The sequence below is a fragment of the Spea bombifrons genome, chromosome 12 (assembly GCF_027358695.1).
Source record: "Spea bombifrons isolate aSpeBom1 chromosome 12, aSpeBom1.2.pri, whole genome shotgun sequence".
Taxonomy (NCBI): domain Eukaryota; kingdom Metazoa; phylum Chordata; class Amphibia; order Anura; family Pelobatidae; genus Spea; species Spea bombifrons.
The window spans coordinates 10,866,793-10,891,007 of NC_071098.1; the positions used below are offsets into that span (position 1 = coordinate 10,866,793).

The 24,215-nt window shown below is 39.7% G+C and overlaps 1 protein-coding gene across 9 annotated transcripts in view; it reads left to right on the top strand.

The window, feature by feature from the left end:
- Positions 1-24,215, top strand: part of AGRN (agrin) — a 178,329-nt gene that overhangs the window by 39,520 nt on the left and 114,594 nt on the right. For 7 of the 9 annotated variants that reach the window (XM_053452512.1, XM_053452514.1, XM_053452511.1 and 4 more), the window contains exon 3: positions 11,146-11,166. The exons of the other annotated variants lie outside the window; for them this stretch is intronic. In XM_053452512.1, the coding sequence (XP_053308487.1) occupies positions 11,146-11,166 (21 nt within the window). The remainder of the gene's footprint in view (positions 1-11,145; positions 11,167-24,215) is intronic. 9 annotated transcript variants of the gene reach the window in all.

Below are 24,215 nucleotides of genomic sequence, written 5' to 3' on the forward strand. Positions count from 1 at the left end.
CTTTTAAGAAGTTGTTCAATTGAGTCATTAGAAGTCTTCAGCTTCTGAGTTATCTCAGATGTGCAGTTGGGTTTCCAAAGTGGATTAATACATCTCCTTATTATGTGCCTCTGGAGTTACTTGCCAAAAAGACTACCGTGCTTGCTCCTCAGGCTGCACCTTAAGTGGGTGTTCAAAATTGTACAAGATGTCATATCTTCCTTTAAATAACGGTATAGGGAGGTATTAGGTTATGATATGTGTCTTATAGGAACACACACACGTATATATATTATTGTAAGTTATTGTCAGATTGGCCACACAAAAGCACAGCGTGGCCACCTCGTCCCTGTAGTCACGTTGGCAGCTTAGCCTGTCAATCACAAATGCAGCCACTCTAGAAGAAATGCAGAGTGATGTTGGAAGGCTATCCGGTTATGAAGAAAATAAATAGTGTCTTGCTGGATTGCGGAGGCATGAGTGTCCGTTGTATGAGTAATTTTGGGATTAACCTAAAGGAGCCAATAACATACGCAATTGAGCAATTTGTAAACTATTATTGTTGAACCTGCAACATTGTAGCCTTCAAGAACCGAGGTTCAGTATCTCTGGGGTACGGACCCCAGGACTAAAACATCTAAATCAAGATAATTTAAGGAACAAGCAGATCATCTAAGCAGCACACAGACAAGAAATTTGCTCTTTTTTTCTCCCATGTTCATGTACAAGAGCAGATTTGAGCGAGCATCTTTAATTCATCAAGTCAGGGTGTTCTGTGATGAAGATCAGAAATGAAAAGGTGAGTCCCCGAAGCCATATTTCATTAAAAGGGAATACAGAATGGAAAGGTGTACGAGCATGTTTCACCTGTTTGATCCGGTGCCAGGTGGTAACTGAAGCTGAAAGGGCTCAGGGATGCCGTAAGGTTATTTGATCTGGGTCTGCCCTACCCTGTTGGGTCTGTGATGATTCCCCTGGTGGACATCAGCAAGTCGCCTTCACCCCCCACCCCTGCTTTGCTGCCCTAGGCTCCAATTTCATTTAAGTCCAATGGAAAGATGTGTAGAGATCAGACTTATTCTTATCTCTGCCTCCTCCCTCTCTGCTTTATTCTGCAACAGAGCTGACTTGAGAACACAAACGGATCCTTTATTTCTTTCTGCAGAGAGAATGCAAGTGCTGGAGATTTTCCCAGAGGGCAGCATTCCCCTCTAAACATAAGAAACTATTGTGCGGATCCACAGACTGTGAGATTGGAAGTATAAGAAGGGGGGGCATTCCAGATGGACAAGGAGGGTAGATGCATGTCTGAGGGCTGCCTAGCATCCTATCATTGCCTTAACCCATTAAGCGGTGGAAAACCACTTGGTCTTCACAGTTAAAGAGTTAACTAGATGACTGTTGTCCTTCGGGACAAACTTAGCCCTGAAAAACTTATAGACTGTGTTGTGCTATATCATAAAAATAACAATGCGGCACCAACCGCCCAAGGCTTGTTCGGGGCATGTGGACCTCTGTGTTAAAACGTTGGTAGCGCAACTCATGCCAATGTAAGCAAATGTCTTCCCCTGTATAACAGCAGGGACAATGGCAGGCAAATACATTTATACACATTTGATACCAAAGAGAAGAAAATAAATAACCAGAACTCCCTCTCTTCCATAATATTAAACTAAAAAACCTAACATTTGGAAATATGCTTGAACGTCTCTAACTGTTTTTCTTTTGCGGAATATAAACTAGGACAGTACCTTCTACCACGTATATGGAAGGCGTTCTGTAAAGCAAATATAATAGTGTTAAAAAGATTAACATTCCACCACAGCCAACTGTAATCCAACACACTACTGCACTGCGAGATAGCAGACCGCACTGCAAACATACTGCAGACTCCTCTTGGTGAGCAGATACATGCTTTGTCTCGTGTAGCCATTTCCCGCTTGTGAAATTGATCGGGGCTCAAGAAGATTATTCTAAAATAACAAAAAATGCAAACTTTCTGCACTTGCAGATTTCCTGCCAAATCAATTGTAAAACAGATAAAAAATCAGACTTAATGGTCACAGCAGATAAGGATGTACAGAGAACCATTTCGGAAGATCATCATACAGTACTCAATGTTAAGGGAACACTAAAAAGTAAAGAGAAGAAGGTTCATTAATAATGAAATAACTCGTTCTAAAAGATCATCGATCCATCTATCTGTCTATTGCCACAATTGCTGTATATTGTGGTTTGTACGGATGTAACAGGTGTGGGGGGGGTTACTGAGAGTTTTTATGTGTCTGTATCTTGTTGACTGTTGTTTTTTTTAATGAAGGCATTTAGAACAAGAACAAACTTTTGTTTATTTTCTAAATGCATTTGTGTTTTTTATACGCATTATTGTGACTATTATGGGTGTAGAACAGTGTGCGGCACTCATACCCCGCAAACATACTGAGCTCCTAGAAAAGAGGGACGTTGGGGAAGAATATACGGGTTTGGGTCCCAAAAGGGACTGTCCCTCCCAAACAGAGACATTTGGAATATATGTAGAGCTATCTTCTCCTGCTTCCCACCACTAAGCCCATTGCTCTGGTGCTGGAGGGGAGGCAGGGATGGATATCATAAGTTTGCTCCTTACTCCAGAGCTATTGGAAGGCAGGAGAAAGGAAGTTTTTGTTTTTTGGATGCACAGGTCACCTTGCTAGATCATCAATTTTAGAACTGTCGTAACCCCCCAAATGCTTGCCACACAAAGCTCAAGCTTATAGCACTGACCTTACTTATATACATTATGGGGGACCATAAGATGCCTGTTGCTTACTCAGACTCCTCATCATTAATGTATAAAACATACAGTAGAAAACAGCTTTATGGCACACGGCCTATGTGTGCCCCTTACTTATCTACAATTCCTTACAACCTGTTAACAGGTAGCTGCATCTCCTTACATTTTGTTGCTTTTGTGCGATTCTATATAAATCTATATAGCTGTATCCCTCCTGGCTATTAAAAGTACAAGCTAGCTTAAATTCTACAATTCACATGTACTTTACAGTCATGTCTCATATGATGAAAGCTCATTCTTTTGTACATAACTTATACAATGAATGACATCCAGTGACATAGCCCAGCTTAGGCTGACCAAACCCAGGCCAAGGGTGGCAGATCCAGTGGTACAAAACCGGGGCAACCAGTGTCCCACCGAACAATGGGAGATCTTTGACCTGAGCCGACTTAATTAAAAGACGCACAGCACCTTTAACGTAAGGCACGCCAGGATATAATGCTGCCCTAGGTCGGACCTAAGGCGGTCACAAAGTTAAATATATCACTGATCAGACCAAAAACTGCAATGATGCCACCAACCTATGCCAGGGAGAACTTTAAAAAAGGCATAAAGGTAGCTTTCTCACTTCAGCAATGTTTTTGGGACACACAGATAATTGACAAGAATATATGTGGTATGGGACGTGTATAAACCCATGGAGGGGACTTTGACGCTTGAGATTATTGTTATTTATTGTTTTATATAGCGCCATCAAATTCCGTAGCGATGTACAATGGGCATGCTCTTTATATTGGCTGGTTTAGCAGCTGTTTTTTAGGCTACAAATGCTGCAAACTGTTTTAGTGGGTTTTTTTCTCCTATTCCTCAAGTGTTTTGATTGACAAGATTGATGAAGGATATAAAGTATATTATTTGCCTCTGATAAGAGTATCAGAATGCTTTAGCGTTATATAGTAGATAAGAGGCCGTCTGTGGAATTGTGTTGTCTTCTCAAGTGTTACAAATATCCGGTGCTTTGACTAATGTTATAGCCTCATCTTCTGTCTCATCCTCAAAAAATTCCCCTTCTGGCATTTTTCCTTTAACAATTTTGGAATTTAGAAACCACAACCCCGCCCCCCTAGCAAAATAATTAAGACCCTAATAAAACATTTCCCTGGCTGGATCAGATTTTGGAGCAGATCAAACCGCAGTCGGAGGCTACAGACCGCATCATTTCATTCTCAGGAAGTATTATTTATTTAACATATGTAACATTATCCCTTTAGGCAGAGAACACTTATTTTGCTATGCTTAAGTGCAATGTCAAAAATATACTAATGTTTCTTTCATAATAAATCTTAAGAAATATCTATTTTCCGAAGTGTTACTTCATCTAATTTGATAGAGCCAAAAAAACAATAAAAAATAGTCTTTTATTCCCCAATATGGAACAGGTTATAAAATAACCAAAAAATCAAATTATTATTATCTTTTATTAGATAGCGCCAACAATGTAGGCATCGCTTAATACAATACATATATTCAAGGGGTCTGACAAGACGAGAATTGACAAACTAAGACAAACCGATACATTAGGTGGAGAGAGCCCGGCTCGCAAGCTTACAATCTTGATTTAAATTCCTGGCACATTGAGAAATCGGTGACGAACCAAACCACCTAATTCTATGGCCTTTAATCCAACTTGAATATTTGTTTTTACCAAAAAGGTTGTATATCTAATTCTGTTTTGACAACTGTGTCGTTTATACCAGAAAAATATTATGGCGGATTAAAATGTCACTTGAGCAAAAGGCTAACGACCCGAGCAGCTTTGAGCCCCATGTGAATGTAGAGTGCTTCCTTACAATGTCGTGTGCTTGTCAAAACACGGTGTGTGTTATGTCTCCCTATAAACACGAATGCATTTTTAAGAAGCCGGTAATATTTCTCACTTCATAAAAATGAAGGCATGTTTGCATTCCGTACGTGCGGAATGGGCCTCGCCGTTTTTCTCGTGAGTCATAAATACGGATTTTGGAGCCTCCTCTGGAATGTTGGTCGGATGCGTATCTCATTCCTATCTCTCAAGGATACCTGTCATCTATCCATATGTCAGTGTGGGAGCGTCGGTACATTGCCTGCCGTTACGTGATTTTAATTAGCCTGTCTTGTTAGCCACACGATGTATGGTGCTGGCTAATGAAAGCTGTCAGTAGCTCGAGGGGGGATGGATGGCTTCAAAAAAAAGTTTTATTTATTTATATATCAAAGTGATTTGATTTGCTCTTCCATTTAAATGAGAAAGTGAAGAGCTCCCCTGAGGGCGCTTCCAGGCTGCATCTATTTTCATGCCGCAGCCAACTCATCTTCTAAGAAAATTCTGCTGGGATGTGATGATGGAGCCGTGTCTATGACTACCGTGTTCCCTTCGGGCTGTAGTCACCTGATGCTAAAACCATTTTTTATTTATTTGATTTGATTTTCCGTAGTAATGTAACTATGTTGCGGACAGAATTCTTAAAAAAGTGTAGAATCTGCCAACTTTCCATTTTCTTTTTCACAAAGTTGTACACAAAAAACAAGATGAATGGACTAGGATTGGTAGGAAAGGGGTTAATGGTAGGTACAGCACATGAAATGCTTAAAATAATTGGCTATAAAGCAGCACATTCTGAGGACTATTACTCGGGAGACTTTTAGTTATTTCTCCAGACGATTGTGATGTACGTTATATTGATTTAGAATTCACAAAGAACATAAAAACATAATCATTGAACTTGTACTGAGTAGGATAATTGCACATGAAGTCATGGAAAGAGTTTTAAGATTAGGGTTGGCAGCCTACAGTATTCCTATTGACTACAATTCCTATGGTGCGGCCGGTTCCGGATTATAGAAGCTGCAGCACTGTAGCAAGAACCTGGATTAGATGTAAACTCAAACGTGCCACCGGTGTTTTTTATTCAGACCACTTACCTACCAGGTACCTTACCTACTCAGTAACGTAAAGCTTCTTTACATTACATCTAAGCCTTTGAACCTCTAGTTGTAGATTGTGAAATCAATAGAAAGTGGAGTTAGATAATGTTAAGAAGGAGAAATACTCCCCTGCCTTATGAGCAACACAAAAGTACACTTTTTTTTAGTTTTTTTTTTTTATTTTATTTTTGTTTCTCATCTTCTCTACCTCTCCATATCCTCTTACTATTTTTCACTCCGCTCGCAGTATTTTTCACTTTTTCACAGTATTCATATGCCTTGATATTTTTCATGGATTTAATATTATATTATACTTTTTCTTTCTGTACCTATGTAAAAAAAAAATCTGAAAATCTCAATAAAAAACTTGTTGCATTAACAAAAGAACACAAAAAATATGAGCAAATTCTTTATTTTTTTTTTCCTGGCAGTATAAATGTTCTTTTCCAGCCCTTAAGATATAGACTTTGTATATCTATAGATACAGAACTACAATAAATTAGTTATTGTGACTATTGTTACAAACGTTCAAGGACGTTCAAATACTGCTTGTTCTATTAATATTTTTCGCTTCTGAAACAGAACTTGTACAGATTATACTTTCCACCTGGAGTAACCTACCCCATGTGACGTGTGGCAGGCCGCAAAATAGGACTAATTCTAATTCTAGTTTAGTCCAGCCCGCAGAAAATGAAAGATTGGAATTTAGCAGCAAGAGCACAATAACAGCGTGGAGTTGACAAGCTCCGTCTGGATGATGCCTGTGACTGAAGTATGTAATTGAGTGGCCATCATTTAATGAAATGGCCTCCTGGGCTATTTGGCATATGTTTCTGCTTGGGTTCCCTGTCTAATATCAAGAAAAAAGAGCTGATGGAGAACGTACGTGTCTGGTTTACATTCAGGCAAAGCTACCTGTTGTGAATTTTTATTTTCAATCCGGTCACTTTATCTGCGCTCCACATTTTATGTGACAGGCAACTTTTACTGTTTTGCCAGTTATGATATATATTTCTTTATAAATTGAAAAAAAAAATTCTATTGTAAAACCATAAACAGTAATTTATCATACGCTGACCTGAGCATAATGCAATGGTAAAGTAAAGAGCTTTCTGGTTATATAACCAGTATGATTTAGGCAGATCTGGAAGACTTTTTGATTACCTGGGCCAAACATGCCAGTCTTTTGTCAGGTAATGTCAGGTTGGCATCAGCATCATTCATACGGGCTCCTCAAAATGCACGAGACATGGGGCATCAGTAATCAAGAAGAGAATGTAACCCAACTGTGAGTCTTGGCTAGGGTGACCTAGAACTAGTTCTAGGGTGACCTAGAACTTTAACATTAGAATACCATCCCTGAAATGAGAGTTTCTAATTAAAATATAATTTTGTTTGTGTGCAATTTAACTTTGGATAGGAGGGATTCCTTTGCTTAAGTCACAATTGCTAACATATGATCTACCGATTTGCATTGTAGCAACTCTAGATCCACATAATTTATGCACCTCTGCATCAGTGATGTTATTCACTTTTTCCTGCAGTTTCCAGTCTATGAAAATATTCATATTTCTGTTTTGACCCCTGGAGTAAAATTGAGCCATTTTCTGATCGGGGTAGAAAGAGAAATATCATTGTTTGCCCCGGTTAAAATAGTAGCCAATAAACAATCATTATTCCATTCACTATGATTCATTTTCTTGGCTTGGTGCTGCCGCGGGACTGACCCAGGCACAGACCTCCATGATGTATATGGGCTGGAGATCTCCGATCGTGCCAAGCAGAGTATTGGTGCACCGGGACGCCTGATCGCCCATTATGTGGCAAAGGGGCCGAGTATCAGAAAACACAACTGGGTAAACCTAATACTGGGACCATATGGTTGGTCATTGTGCAAGGAGTTTTTGTTTAACTGTTTATTTAGTATCCACAGTTTATCGGAATTTCTATTACACCAATTTTAATAATACATTTCTTTCAAAAACTAAAATTACAATGGAAGCAGTTACAAATTAACTTGTAATTAAAAGATGAACCATCAAATGCTGTTTTTATATCTGTTTACAGCCCATGGTGTTGGGACGCTTCAGCCACACAGACTAAATGACATATCTTGGCGCCTTGAAATGTAGATGACTCAGAAGACAGAAAATCCAAAAGATTTAATAAAAAAAAGAACTCAAAGGTTTTTGGTTAAGTGTTAATCTTCGGAGATGAAAATACAAGTGGGCGAATTCCCAGACTCCCGCTGTGGACATTGCACAGATATTTCTTTTATTCGCTGTTTTTTTTTAAGTTAATAGAATTATTCTGTGCAATGCATCCTTTTTTTGGAAGCTGCCATTGTATCTCGTGACATCCAATAGGAATCTGCCGACGAGTTTGCCAGTTGAGTTCATGAAAGGCCTGGTTGCTATGGCACCCTTTAAAATGTAGACATTAATTGCCAGTGAGCGAGTTCTGCCATGAAGGCCAAGACGTCTCTTCACAGCCGGGAACACTCTGCTGTGAAAGTTTATTCATTGCCTTTTCTTATACGTTTTTTATCTACTTTCTTTACATTGTAAAGTGATGTCATGAACCGTAAGCAGTGAAAAACACTGGATTGTCTACATTCTAGAGTGTTAACCTTTAGGAGCCTACATGAAGTATTCCTGAAACTAGAATGTTATTGATCTTATGAGACCATTCAGTTCAGTGAGAACACCAGCAATGTAAGGAATACACACAAAAAACAGCCTTTCTGTCGAGAGATTGGAATATTGGTTTCAAATAAATGTGGTTGGAACTTGTGGTTGTGCTTAACCAGCCCCATCCTCTCCAACTCTCTATTTTAATTGTTTGTCTCCATTTCGGTAGTTTCTTTTATGAAGAGTCCAGGCCCTGTAGTGTCCCCACCATATGTAATGATACAGGGCTTCTCCTCTCCATGGAGCACGAAGGGCAGATGTTCCAGGAGAGAAAGTGTTTATACCCGGACGCCATTGTCTGTGACAAGACTTGTGGAAGTCATTGCTGCTTCTGGGCAATTTAGTCAAATGTCCTCCACAGGGCTAGCCCTGGCTGCTCCAGTTGCCACACCATGATGGGCGCAATCAAACCCATCTGGTGGTAATGCCCCTGTGCCTCTTTGTGCTTCCATTTTGGAAGGACACTCCCTGATCTTGCCCCAGGTAACCTTAGTTACTACTCTGTACCTTATTTTGTCTAGATAACAAAATAAATGTTTCATTTAGCTAACACTGCTTGAACAAATTTGCTGCTTCAGTCAAACAAGAAAATACTATGACATCATCGTTCCTGTCAGGAATGCAACTATGTGGCAGATCTTGGTGATCCGGAAGTGAGTAGCCATGTGGTTTGTGCTTTCTAGTCTCAACATGACAAGCCCGGCATTTTTCCCAGCTGGAACTTTTATCTTTCTAAAAGCGCAAGGGGAACATTCTCAGTTTGCTTAAACATAAAACTATTTCTCTTGCTTGGGGTTGAGCATAGAGTCCTCCGCTTTCCAGCCCACATGGCCCAAACCCTGTGGGATTTCTTCAGTGTTCCGGCCCTTTATAAGTTACAGATGATCTGCTCAGCAAAAGAGAAACACAGGTGGGAGAAATGTGAGCATTTACAGGTAGCAATATATTTAGAACATTTTAAAGGGACATTGACATATCGCAGCTTTTCACTATATATTTATATATATATACTAAGATGATCAGATGTATATTCTGGCATCTGTTAAAACGCCCTAGGACCACAGGAGTTACTTTGGGTATGACGCACTATTGGTTGAACAGGCACTCTGATTGGCCACAAGTCAATGGGCTGGTTGATCCCCCACAGGTAGATGGGGGATAGGGGGAAATGACCCTTGGACTGCTTAACTTTAAAAGGGGGCACCACATGAGGCTTGTGTTCTACCTGTATAGACTGGGTCCCTAAAATAACAAGGAAGTAAGGCAGCATTTACATCCTGATTGGATCCTTTCAGTGCTTTGTTGCCTTTCTGTAAATGTGTTTTGGACATTGTAGTATGTGATGATGTGGTCAGAAATACTGTGACTTCATTTATTACCGGGACACTTTTCTGGTCTTGGCGCTCTGGGCTGAAAGCTGCCAGCCATTCCCAAATCAGGTCATTTATAAGGGCACAGTAGGTGTATCGGTACAAGTCGCAGAAACTGCCTCATTTCGCTTTTGCCTTCCTTTTAGACGCATACACCACACAGTGCCGCTAAGCTTTCTGACAGTTGTGTTATATGAAGGAATTGTGTTTTCATTATCATTCCTAAAAAGGCTTCTATAAGTACGACTTTTACCAAAACACATCAGGTCGTCCTCACATGACCTGACAGAGGCGGAAAGCGGAGGAGGGCTTTGTGACCCAGGAGAGTGACATTAAATCGCAGAATGGAACTGAGAAGACATAATGTTTGTTTGAGTTCTTAAAACTGAAAATGTTCCCACTAAAATTCCAGCATTATTTTTTTTTTTTAATGTTGGCACGAGAGCCTCGGGAAGCAGAGGATCTCTTACTAAGTTAAACTGCAAATCCGAGAATCAGCTACAATTTCCACAGAACCGATGATGAATGATGTTAAACGAAATAATCGGGAGGCTAAATGATCGATAATTCTGAAATATAATTCCATTGTAATCCTTTATATCTCCCTTTTAACTGCGTCTCTGTGTATTTCGATCTTTGCCGGGTTGACCATTTAAAGCTTTACATCTATGAATTCTAAGTGATGAGGGTCAGTCTTCCACAAGAGCGGCCCACACTGACATAATTAAGTTAATTAAGGCTATGCCTTTACTGGGCGAGGATTATTGGTAAGCACTTTAAATAGGGTTACATAGCCCCGGGTGATGCAGTCTTTTCATACGCTGTTGGGTGCGGTCTAAATTGGTACATAAAGGGACAATACCATAAAAAAGTTTGTGTGTGTGTAAATGTGTACTCAAGTTATTGTATATTGATCCATTCTATTTGTCTGTTAACGAATTATGAAGCACATCCGGCTTATACCTTTTGATAACACATTTAGTTTTATGATTCAGCTTCTTCACATGTTTTACGTAGAAGTCCACGAGTCATTTTTTTCGCTTTGTCTTCGATCTGGTGTTTATACACCAGAATGTTTTGGTGATACCGCCACTTTAAGCAGGCACAGGCGGCTCGATGGAAAGTTTAGGTCTACTTTGGATATCATCAATAGATGCTTTGTATCATTTTGAAGAAGACAAGGTTTCCTTCTGGTGTTCCACAGACATTGCTTCTAACATCTTCGCTGCACTCTCTATATAAATAAACAGGTCAACTGTTAGGACACTTCCCTGATTAATTAGTGTTTTTGTTATTTGCTTTCATGTCCGGCATCAAGACTAACTCTTTTTCTTCTTTTCTTCCTTCTTAATGCACCTGCTTTCTGTAGAGCACAGGAGGCTTAGTGCGGGTAAGTAATTTGCTGTCATCCCGCACCTCATATGGCCATTCTTCACCCCCATCGCTTCATGATGAAGCATTCAATGTGTCTACTCATCCGCAGTTATTAGGTCTCCAACCAGTAACCAATCACATAACACAGTCGTTCGATCCCATATTCACAATTCTGCCATGTTTTACTTTGTGCTGTCATCGTCTACAACTTATTTCTCTGATCAATTGTATCCATTTCTGGCAGGGACAATTAAATTAGAATTGTGGCTGAACATAGACGGTATATTAACATGGTACATCTTCATATGAAATCGGATAAAACCAAGAATGGTTTGGATGTGGTAGTTGATGCCTCTGTTTTATGTGTCGTAAAAATCCACATGATTAGTACAGAATAATGTATTCATTAATGCAATCTGTAACATTAAATAATGTAATGATTTAATGCATGATTCATCATTTGCATTTATCATCAAAAGTGCTTTTTTAGAAAAATATACTTTTTAAACATTGTCCAACAGAGATGCAAGCAAATGTATAGATCAAAAACAAAAAAACTGTAGACTGCTCTTATATTGTGACATTTTGGTAATATGAAGATAATTCACCGAGTTTTAAAGTATTTTATATGATGCATACACTTTCCTAATATTTTGCTAGGGGTATATGATTCCCGTTTAGTACATTCACAGCTTACGGACGGGGTTGGTTAAAGAAAGATTTTATTCTTTTACTTTGTCCTTTCATTTGTCGTATGCAGTTATGTGTTACACTATAAAAATCTACCATGGTGCATATGACATTTTTGATCAAATGAATACAAAAAAAATAGAATACATTTTCGTGAATAGGGAAACCAGCTTCAGAAGCAGCTACTTGTTAGCTGTGTCTGAGAAGACCGCTATTGTGACATTTTCCGTACATTCTGTGAAACTATTGAGTGGAAGTTTGCAGAATGATTTCTAATCTAGTGCAAGAGCGAGTGAAGGGTTTGGATAATGACGTTTGAGATGATTTTTAGTCTAGACTGTCTGCAGTGCGATCTCCTCTGTCATTTTCTCCGCACAACTCTGAGCGGCTGCTTGAAATACCAAAACCTTTCTTCAAGGTTCTGTGAATTATCTCATGAAACGATACTTGGAAAGGTTTATATTTTGTAGGGTTTTTATATCGCAGGTTCAGGAACGGTTCCCAGGTCCAACATCCAAAGAGGTACTTGTCATGCTTCTGTGACATTAAAAGTATGAAACCGTTTTAGTGCCAGGCATAGTCTGCAAGTTTGTAAAACTTTTTCTGGCATTTAGAAAGTTAACAATATGGAGGCAGTGTCATATTGCCCATTTTCATAATGTATTCTGATATCCCGGTACCTAAAAATGAATTTGTACACATAGTAAATCAGATAATACTAATGAAATGTACTTGACTGCTCGGGTCTATGCTATTCAAATAATAAAGTGTAAGATGATATGTATCGCATCACAACGCTATGAAATCAGTCATGTATTTGTAATTAGAGTTCTTTTATGTAGATTTGGATCTGTAAATTAACCTATCATAAAAAAATGCATATTTCCAATGTAAATCAGTTGGGTTACCTTATGTTACAGATAGATGAAGCTGTTCTATACATTGAATGTCACTTTATGACGCTCATAGAAGCTCAGTGCTGCCCTCTTATGGCAAAGCTGCTAATAGCCGCATATCCCAGCATCCTGATTCCACTGTATTATTCATTGAGATTAAACAGCAGATATCCAAATATAACGAGTATCTCTGACACTGAAATAGACATTAATAAGTCCCTTGGCGGTATTACATGGCAACTTGTTTCAATGTTTAATTTGTCATTTATTGAACCCTGTAGAAAAATAAAATAAGTGGATTTTAGCTGACATATTCTGTTCCTGTACTAGTTGAATTGCAGGCAGGGGATATTTTGGAAGCTCCTTCATTCATTAAACAATTGTCATTTTTCTATCGATTGTATATAAATTAGGTTTTTACTTTAGTTGATGTTAAGAATTGCTTGCTGATGAGCATGAGCACACAGAATGCATTTGGTCGAAGCGTTTGTAGAAAAGCCGTAGAATGTAACTGAGCCGAGACAGAGGAAAGGTAGGTGGAAGTTGCCAGTGGGTAGTGCCAACAGTATGCCTTCCCTAAAAAACTGGCACTGGTCTTACCTGCATTATTGGGAATCTGCCACTCTCTCATTCACTGATCTCAGGCACAACTATGTGAATTGAAAGTCTGTGCTATTCCTAGTGTTAAGATGGCTCTGCATCCAAGCCTAATGCATGAGCACACTGGGGCTGCTCTTCAGGTCGGCCATCTGACTTAATTTGAGGCCACAGCCGTAAAAAAAAAGATCTGTTCCGATTGAGGGACTGGGTATGATATCATATGCGGTGAGGCGGTGACGGGCAGACCTGCAGGCAGACTGAAAGATTCAGAGGCCAGGATTTGCTCTACACTTACACATATATACATACACACACTCACTAACACCTCACATACACACATACATAAATACACATACACGCATAGGCACTCCCAACACCATACACTTGCAGACATGCACACACACTCACTAACACCATACACACACATACAGTGCCGTTCAAAAAATTGAATGGGGGTGTATATACATACATACACACACAAACACAATCTCACACACACATAGCCACTTCAACACCATACACTTACACATACATGCATATATACATAAATACATACATTCATACACATGCACACACACACACCCTCTCTGAACATTTTATTAAAATGTTAGGTCTTGTTAGGACATTAATTACCCTACCAATGCCCCCCTCCACTAACTGCAGCATGGGTCTAACCCATGGGAGGGCCGGCCCTACTTCAGGGCCATTTGCCTGTGTTTACCTGCCTCTAAGCAGCTCTCCCCTGCTCTCCCTTACATGCACAGATATTAGCATATTTCTGTTTCTGCTGATTAATCCTCGCTTCACATCATGGTTTTTTGAGGGGGTATCCAGCCCTGCTTAGATGGGGGAGTAGGCTAGGATGATGATGCTTGGATGGAGAATAGGTTAAAGTGATGCAGGAATAGGCTAGGAATAGGCTAATAGGCTTGGCTGACGGAAGGCTCAAACAGCTTTCAAGAATGCCTCACAAAGAAACGCTGCAGGACACAAAAAAGGCTAAAGGAACTTAATTGTTTTTGTTAAAAAGCAGCCGTAAGATATCTCTGTGTCATAGACGCTACCAGGAAATTCCCATGGTCCAAGTGAACAACTTGGTCTCTCCATAAAGTCATCAACTATGTAAATATGCTGACAGATCTCTCATTCTTGTATAACAATTTACTAGTAGCAGCATGAAACAGATGAAGACATTGTGGAGTCTGGGGAAGATTAAACTTTCACTTACACGATTGATTTATTGTGGATTATGTATAATAAATTAATGACGTTTATGGTGGAATCAGTACTTTCCAGTGGGTGGAAAATCACAGTAGTGATAAAATGCTAATGTGTATTAGTAGGAACATAAAAATTCAAATTAGCGATTTCAAAGAATCCCACAATCTATTAATGTAGACAGCTTCCAATTTGATTAAAATGACTATAACTGACCCAGGGACAACCAAGGGAAGGACGTTTGTAGCCCAGTAGGTTATGAGGATTATAGTTAAAGAGCAACTCTGCAAAGTGGAGCCAACATTGCACAAGAATTGTATGCTATCGACAATTACACCAACAGGGACTTTTATAACATTGTATTCTAAATACATAGAAATTAACATGTAGTTGGTCCCCCTTTGCAGCTTCTACTCTTCTGGGAAGGCTTTCCAGATGTTGGAGAGTTTCTTTTGGGATTGTTCCCCGTTTATCTAGTAGAGCATTTGTGAGGTCAGACACTGATGTTGGGCGAGAAGATCTAGCTCGCAATCTCCATTCCAGTTCATCCCAAAGCTGTTCTATGGGGTTGAGGTCAGGGCTCTGTGCGGCCGGCCAAGTTTTCTTCCACACCAAACTCATCCAACCTTGTCTTTATGGAGCTTGCTTTGTGTACTGGCTGAAGGGGACATACCAAGACATCTTGGACAATATAGTGTATATACTGCATATATATGTATATATATATATATATATATATATTCTTGTAAAATGTATGACATTTTGAAGCTAGAGGAAAACAAGTTGTTGCACAACCTATTGCATTTTACTCAATAAATTAATAGTAATTGTCCCAAAATAAACTCTAGATTTAATGCAACCAATGTGTTTAATGGATAGCTTTGATGTAGTGATATTGAGAAAGAAATCTTTTCTAAAACTTAAATGGTTATGTGCACATTGTCAAGGGAGACCCTCAGATCTTGCCTTGTGCCATTTACACTTCGCTCCGCTTGTTAGCCGGGAAGACAATAGACTAATGGTTTATTCATGGACCAAAACTTGTGGGGAAGAGATACAGAGCATAATAACCCACTTCTGTTCTTTATTTCCAAAAGACGGGAGCCCAGGGAGAAAAAAAAAACAAAAAAACCTGTTGCCTGTGACGTTCTTTGCTTTTGTGGGCCTCATTAAATATGAATGCGCTCTTGTGCGGAAGATAATGGATAATGCCCACAGATATTTGAATAATACATTGCGGAGGGCTTGGGTGTCATCCGACTGTTTGAAAAGTGAAGCATGCAATCTGAAAAGCTTAGGGTGGTATTCACAGATCCTGGAAATGAAGAGGGAATGAGTTTATCAAAAAGAAATATTTAGCCTGGTCTAAACATATACACAATATGCATATATAAACACACGTTTGAATTTTACCCTTTAAAAACGCATTCTTAAATAACCAGAGACACTCTTCTTTCTGCAGTAAACTCCCTTTAAATAGAATATAAAACTATAGATTTTTATTGCTTTGAAACATGAAGAATTATTCAGCTAAACTCAACAGTTACGCACTTTGTGGACATCATTTAATCTTTTTACTTTAGCTTTAAGTACTAATACATTGCTGGGACTATATATATATACGCATAGTCAATATACAATATTCACTTCTTGTTTTGCCTTTAGCCATTAATGCTCATTGTGATATTTTTTGGCTTTATTGCTAGGTATGTTAATAATGGCTGCAGACAACTGTGAAATGCCACATAAATAGCAGTTTCAGGAAAATAATAGGGTTGGTGTCCTAGGTGGGGTATTATTTTCTTTGAAGGATTAGAAGATGCCAATCAAAATGATTGAATCTTTTTTTTTAATCCCTGATTACGCCCCTGAGGTTCCATCAGGGGCTCCCCAGGCATCGTCAACACTGCAGTATTTTAGGATTTCCTCACAAGAAATAAATGGATAAAAGTAATTGAACCTTTGAACACTGATTCCCTGTCATCAGTCAGGAGCAAACTTAAGCCCTCTCCTGTAGGTCTCAAAGCCGAAAGTTGGGCCAGCAGCGCAGCCTTTTTAAGATGTTGTTACATGGCTTAAATGGATGTCTCTCTGTTTCATTTATCCTAATAGACGTAACTTGTGCTTTACCAAGAGAAGGTTTAATGTGTTACAGCAGGAGAAAGACAGGTTGATTGTGTGGCCTGGATGGACCTGCCACATGCTTTGCTGATAAGCCCTGGGAAGCCTAGGATGAATGAGAAATTGTGGTCCAAATGATCAGTGATTTAACTGAATCTGAAGAGTCACAAATCTTTGTCTTTATAAAAAAAAATAAAGCTTGAAGTGGTTTAAAACGAAATGGGGGTGAAGAGCTGGTAGTTTGTCGGGTTTGACCACGAGCCTCGGGGTGAATCACTGGTTCCTCAGACTCCCAGGATCACTTTGTTCAATCTCCAGGCAGGGGTGTGGCATTCTCTGGACCTGCCCAGGTTCTGCCCACGCCCCACCCACTGCCTGCCCATTATAACTTACTCCTGTCCACTAAAGTCTAATTTGAAGCCCTTTTGCATTCAGCTAACCACAGTCCCGGTTGAGTATTTTAGGAAGTTTGCTATGATTATAAGTATTTAGAAATATACTGATAAATACATCAATATATTAAGAGTGTATTTTTACATCACTTCTTGCAGTTAGCGCTTGAGATTTCTGCTGTGAACAAGAAGTTGTCCAATTCTCCTTGATTACTTTTCATCTGGTAAACTATACAAACAATATATATTAGTAAAGGTAGGCATACATATGAACTATCTTAAGAAGGGGCTGGATTCTGTTTGGTATCCCACCTGGTGGGGTGTATAGAGGCAGGAAAATACCGCCCCCAATTAAGCTATATTTCAAAGTATTAAGTATTTCATAAATGTATCAGCTAAAGAAGAGACATCTAAGGCCCCAAAAGTTCATATAACTCTTTATGTCTATATGTTGACCCAATTAAAAGAATCAGTTTCAACTATAGACTGTTTATAGTCTACATCAGGGGTGTCCAACCTGCGGCCCTCCAGCTGCTGCAGGACTACATCTCCCATACTCCTCAGCCTGCCCCTTAGCTGAAAGAGCATTATGGGAGATGTAGTCCTGCAGCAGCTGGAGGGCCGCAGGTTGGACACCCCTGGTCTACATATAACCACTAACACACGAGTTGCTCCGAAGGTGTCCTTAGATAGCATCCGACATGTAGGTTACAGTTTCACCACCAGATGTCACTGTTGCACCAACATAACGTACGAGCAGGTGTTCGGAATCGGAAGCGTATAAGAGGTGAATTTCTGCATTCTCCGTATGCACAAAAGGAACCCAGATGCACGCTGTGCAGAGTGAGGAATAGCTATCCTGCCACATTCAGCCGAAAATACTCAATTATTCTAAGCAGTGAGCTACTCATCAGAAGCGCCATTGGATCCCAAGGAAAATGTAGTTTTACAATCATTGCTTAAATGACTGTTCTGAGTCATGTAAGGATTTGCTACATGTTAATATTCTGGTTAATCAGACAACAGGTAATGTATTCAGCGTGGATCTGCAGGTGGTTCACCGACATTAACATATTTTCCCCGCTGCGGTTCTTTCCCTCCAGGCATTACTGGTTTAGTAATACTTCACGTCTTATTCCCACCTCTAACTTGCTCGCACAGTTGTGGTCGAGTTTGGCCTCCGTGTTACAGAAAGGTTTGGGTGCACTGCTGCGTTTTCTGGCAGGTTGAACAGCCTCGTGCTTCCTGCGGGAATGATTTATTTTTACTTTCCACTTCATTTAAAGCAATATTTCGAGTTGTAGGCTTGCCGTAATGAAAATGGTGGTTTTTTTTTTTTTACAATATTGAGCAATCTTCGGTTCCAAATATCAAAACGCCCAGAGCATCATAACTTTGAATGGAAGGTGCCGGACCTATGTTACATTACAATAAGAAATTGAAATCATTTTACCGCGCAATGTTTATTGTCTTTTGGTCACAGGGATGCCTGAGCTAATGACATAATATAATCATTTCCTCGAATGAACCCGCCACCCAGCGTCCCCTGTAAATAAAGCCTCAAATTCACCGTGGGTTGTCATGCTTCTGATAGCCCTGTATCATTTTCAATTGCTTTTGAGTTTCATAGATTGATTAAATTATTCTGTCTTTTGATGGAAGCCAATCCATGGCCCCCCACTTTCCACCCCTGAGCGCGCACTTTTTGTATGTCCCCTATCTAACACTGCCTAAAGTTTCATTTTAAGCCTAAATAAAGAATATAATAAATGATTATACCATGCGCACGGATTAAAGTGAATGCTCTCTCGAAATACAAAGAGCTCCCGAGAATTGACTGGATACACCGTCTTGTTGCTGTGTTTAATTGTTTTGAAGGAAAGGCCGGATCTCATGCTAATTTTCACGGTCCGCACAGGGTTTTGGGCAACGTGTTTTATCTCAAAAATCGGGTCATATTTTAGACTGTGAGAGCCTTTTATCCGACCTTCACAGGACTGCTCTCTGAACTTCTTATAACCTCTAACCACATCATAACCCTTTGGAAGGTATTGGATCATTATTATGGCTCCCTCTGTTTTAACCTTTGTTAAAAGAACCTTTTTTTATCGTCTAAATAGCATTTTTTCCTGAGCTGCTGAATACTCCCGGGGTTAATTAAGGTCTAAGTTGCAGTGGGATAAAAAAAAAAAAAAGTTGTATCATTAACTATAGTGTTTAAATGGACAAGTTAGCCCTTCTTATAGTAGAAACAAAGTGGGATCTCATATCCTTCCTCTGATGAAAATATTTTGTGTTTTGCTTGCACTTCCACAAATAGCCAACAGGGGGAGTGTAGAGTTATCCGGACTTTAGGAAGCATCTATATAGCAGGATCCTTTTTGTGCTCCATGTATGGGTTACCTATGCATTTCCTTTAAGTAAATTAAATTTGGAGAGGATAGGACATAAAGCGCATGTCTGCCACCCCATACAAATTATATCTATCTATCTATCTATCATATACGCTCTCTGTATATACACATTGTATATTAGTATAGTATTACTACTAATAATGTAATAATCAGTGGTGAACACAAGGGGTAATTAAGCAGACAGGCAATTAATGTGGATTAATGTTAGCATTCTGATATTTAAAGCCAAAGACTTATTATTTGACTTATTGATAAAGTACTAATTGAAGAATTTCTTTTCCCATAGTCTTCGTTAAAAAAATATCTCTGAAAAAAAGATTTGAAATGTTAACTCTGTTTACTTAGATAAAAGGCTTTGTTTTCACCTTTTAATTCCAGCGAGTGCTGCCAATACCTACGCGGAGCTGCAGTAAATCTTAAATGGTAATGCAGGCACTCTTACGTTCTATTCTGTTTATTAATTAGATTGCCTTCCTGCATTTATTCCCATGGAGTCGATTCATCAGCCAGTGATTCCGCTCCGAACCTAAAATTGGTAAAACAGGAAACATTGTTGTAATTTAAATGTTTTGTTGAAATAACCGTGTGAGGTTAGTTTTATTAATACCAGCTTAAGCTGCCTAAAAATTGTATTATAGTGCGTGTAGTGTGTTACACTGCTTAACCTCTTCAGTGCCGGAGGAGTGAACAGATCTCTTAACCATAGATGAGCTAAAAAGCCTTTTCTGTGCCCGGTGATCCACTAACATTTATATTTCACCTGTTATTACACATTTCAGCACAAAGAATCCGTAAGATTAGATGTAGAAAGGTGTATAGGGCATGTTTACATTGTCCTCTATTGTGCCGGTTCTATGCTTTTGTGGGTAATCTCTTAACGAAAGGGAACCTTTACATTAGGATGTGGTGCCCAAGGCATGGCTTTGTACTAATAGTCTATACGTGACATATTGTAGAGAATTTATGTCACTCAGTAAGACATTCATTAAAATGAATTGTATTTTATTTACGCAATTTGATTTTGGAGCACATTTCTGTATTCTGTACACATTATGGCGAAGCCCTAGCAAATATTCCAAGCTTCTAGGGGAGGACAACGGGTCTTAAAGAGGGATATACAGACCAGCACTGAAATGAACTAGCCTACCTCTGTTAAGGTCTCCAGCACCCAGAGGGTTAAGGGGCTCCATTGTAGCCAGTGGCTTCTTACCAACCTGTACAGTAGTAACCTGCGGCAAACCTTTGCAGCCTCATCTGTATTCTCATTCCCTCTTTCCGTGTTTTGTTGTCTCCCTGGCCCGATCACAGCAGGGGTTAAGTTCGCTGCTCTGCCAAGTGTTAAATGAAAATAATTAGAATCCAAAGTGGGATTCCCCCCCCCCACCTCCCTTCTCAAGCCATTATTGTCAAGTAAATTGGTTCGGTGTAAACCTTAAAGAAAGGGAGGAGGGACAGGGGCACAAAGCGCTCACACTGTGCTTTTTCCAAAATATATCAATTAGCGAGCTGCACTTGTAATTTTTATTAGAGAAAATACGTCTAAATATGTCTTAAACGAAATATCTGAAAATGTTACACCGTAGCTTGGCTTGGTGTGTGTTTGTATGAAGGTTTTGTTTGCAGTTTGAAAACATTAGCTAGCAAACACCAATTACTCCTCATCTTGTTAATTGCCATCTTTCCTCCTCCTTCCATCCTGCCATGGCTGCTCTTTCGGTGGCACGGCTCCCGACTTGGATATTTATAGATATCAAAGCTCCTCCTTCGCTCTCCCTTCGAGTTTCAGCCGCCGTTCCTTGTTCTCCCGTTTGACACTTTTTTTTAATGTTACTGTTTGAAATCTCCTGCGTTTCCCAACTCTTGACAGTTCTGCTGCTCCCGGTATAGGATGAATGTGCTGGGAGCTTTGATTTTATAATGAAAAAGTGTACACGGGCACAATGTATCAAACTACAAAGTCTAATCCATATTAAAAAACCAATGTTATGGAAGAGCTCAAAAATATTTCACAGTTCTGTAGCCTGCTCTTTTTATGATTCGTTTGTCGGCATTTATCGTACACCTGTAATTAGGTTCAGTAATGAACTAATTTGGGTAAAGAACAGTCTTTACCAACAAAATTAGAGTGTGACTCTTATTACATTATATTGGGCTTATGTTGGATACATTTCCCTATGATACTGTAGATACTATTTCATGTATAGTCATAGTGGGACATTGGGTTATTTTGTTCATATTTGGATATGACGAGGAGACCTATTTGGACTCCATTACTGTCGAAGTCGGAATTTCTCTATTATTCTCAGAAATGTTGCTGTTTGTTGTAAGTTTTTGTATTACTGATTAATAAGATTTCTTCCAATGTACTAGGAGCATACCCCTTTACCACATTTTGTTTTGGTGAGAAGCCGGTGGATACTATGTGACCGCTGGATCTACATCATACATTTTGCCTCAACACTTGCTGCATAGCTTCAGAAATTTGTGTTGATGTTAGAAGCCAGATGGACAAATTCGGAAGCCAGCTTGATATTTTTTGGAGCCAGCATGAGGTACATAGGAGCCGTATGTAACAATCTTGGAGCCATTGCTACCTACCACCTTTGAATGTCAACTCCTGACTTAGTAGACACAGGACGTATAGTGCATTATGGTGCAAGCCGAGTTTAGCTAGTAAGAGAAAGTAACTAGAGTCTATAAGAAATACTTAACCTGTTAAATACTTGAATGTCATATTAGCCAAGGATCTGGACGTTCACGCAGTAGTTTGGTTACTGGAGGTACTCCTGCCTTGACATAAAGATACTTTGAACCGTGAGTTTTGAGTATAGGGTTCTGGGAACGCTGCACACAAGTTTGGGGCTTTTACTGTCCTTCGTGTGAAATCAGATCAACCTGCCGCATTCTCACCATTGCTATGAATGTATCGTAAATAAGCTTTAAATGACCGTCTTGACCAAAGTAAAGGCCAAATGCTCTTCTGTGTTTGCTTGGGGTTAGTGTGTGCAGATTAGTGCATTACCCACATCTCCTGGCACTAAATTGGTTAATTTGGAGACGGCAAGTGAGCAGTTGTCTTTGATGTGCACGCGCATTCTACCCTGTCTTTGGGGTGTCTGTGGCTTTTTAAGAAAAGGGCAGAGACATTCCTACTCTAAAGACTTAATGCGCGTGGTCCCCCCCTCAATTTTCTTGCTATAAGCATCTCTAATGTGTTTATTTCCAAGCACTCTAGCAGCAGCGGCAGCTGCCTCCACCCCTGAGCTTTCATCGCCTGCTTTATTCCTTTCTTGGGTAATTATTATTAATTTAGGTTTTTACTACCCTGGGAGATTTAAAGCCTCAGAAAAAAATGGCCCACCTCTGGAGCTTGCTACAAATGCATGGAGATATGGATTTGTAAGTTAAGTGCCATCTGGAACTGGGGGAGGCAGAAGAAATAGTCAAGAGTGATCAATCCCATCATTCTTCTAACTAAAACTTGCATACCTTATCGCGGCTACGATTTGGGCACACAACTTGCATATAATAAACAGGTAATTGGAAATCATCGGACCTTTCATCTTGGTCGGACCACTGTCTGCAGCAAGTATGCAAATATCACCACCTAGCTTTGGTTCTTGAAACCTTCTTGAGAAGGAGAGATAACATCAGGACAGAAAATTAATTGAGCTACTTATTCTGCCAGCTTTTACAACATATCTCAGCTTCCCCAAGGTAAAAGAGTCCCTTAAAAGAATTAGCTCAAGAGCACACGTTAGGTGGTTTTAATAAATGAACGTGGTTATACTAAAAGCTCTCTCTAAGAGGTATTTAAAGAACTCTTCACAACTGACCCCTCTACCTATACTCTCTGTACCCTTATTGCTTATTCCCGGGGATATGCCTGGTTTTCTTAATTTTACGCTTATATTTAGCAATCGGTTTCCCACATAGGCTGAGGATTTTGGATTAATGTAGTACTGAATATTATATTCTGTACTGCATCTTGGATAGGTTTGTAGATGAAACTCATTCTTGTCCCTCCTCCATAGGACGCGTGACTTTAAAACAAGTTGAGGAAGTTTAATGAACACGGTTTCAGGATTATCTCAGCATGCAGGTCATTTGATGCCAGCAGGTGGTGACAGAAACAGGTGGTTCGAAGACCATGCCAAGAATATACCAGGACATGAGGCGTAGTGTGCATCTGCCATGGTCACAAAGCCTGCAGGAGACGATTCTGTATATCGTTGATGAATTGTCTCCTGTTAAGGTTTGTTATGTGTGGCTTTGGCTCTGCGGAGAGATTTAGATCACTCGTCCGTCCAAGACTGCTTGTTACTTGGAAGACCACAGGACCCAAAAGACATAGCAGCCGTTCTCTTTAATGTCACACATATATAAACACCAATCTCTTACTCTTAAGTTGTGATTTTGTGCAAATTGGTGGAAAAAACATACCCGGCAGCACCAGTCAAAGCTGAAAATTAGATGCGAAGTCTGCTCCCTCCAGGATACAATCGTAACATCTCCCTACCCGTTTATGATATATTTCTCACTACTAGATTCGGCCAGGCTTGGTCAGCGGTCCTCCCTTGGTACTTTCGATGTCTTATATTAATGCTTTAGTTCCGCCGTGTAAAGTGAAGAATACCGTGGGAAAGCACAGAAGATCACTAAGATCACCAGGCTTGTCTTCTTACTGTGAATGTCCTTGGTCTGTTCCTCTGGGATTACTTGCAAACCACATTT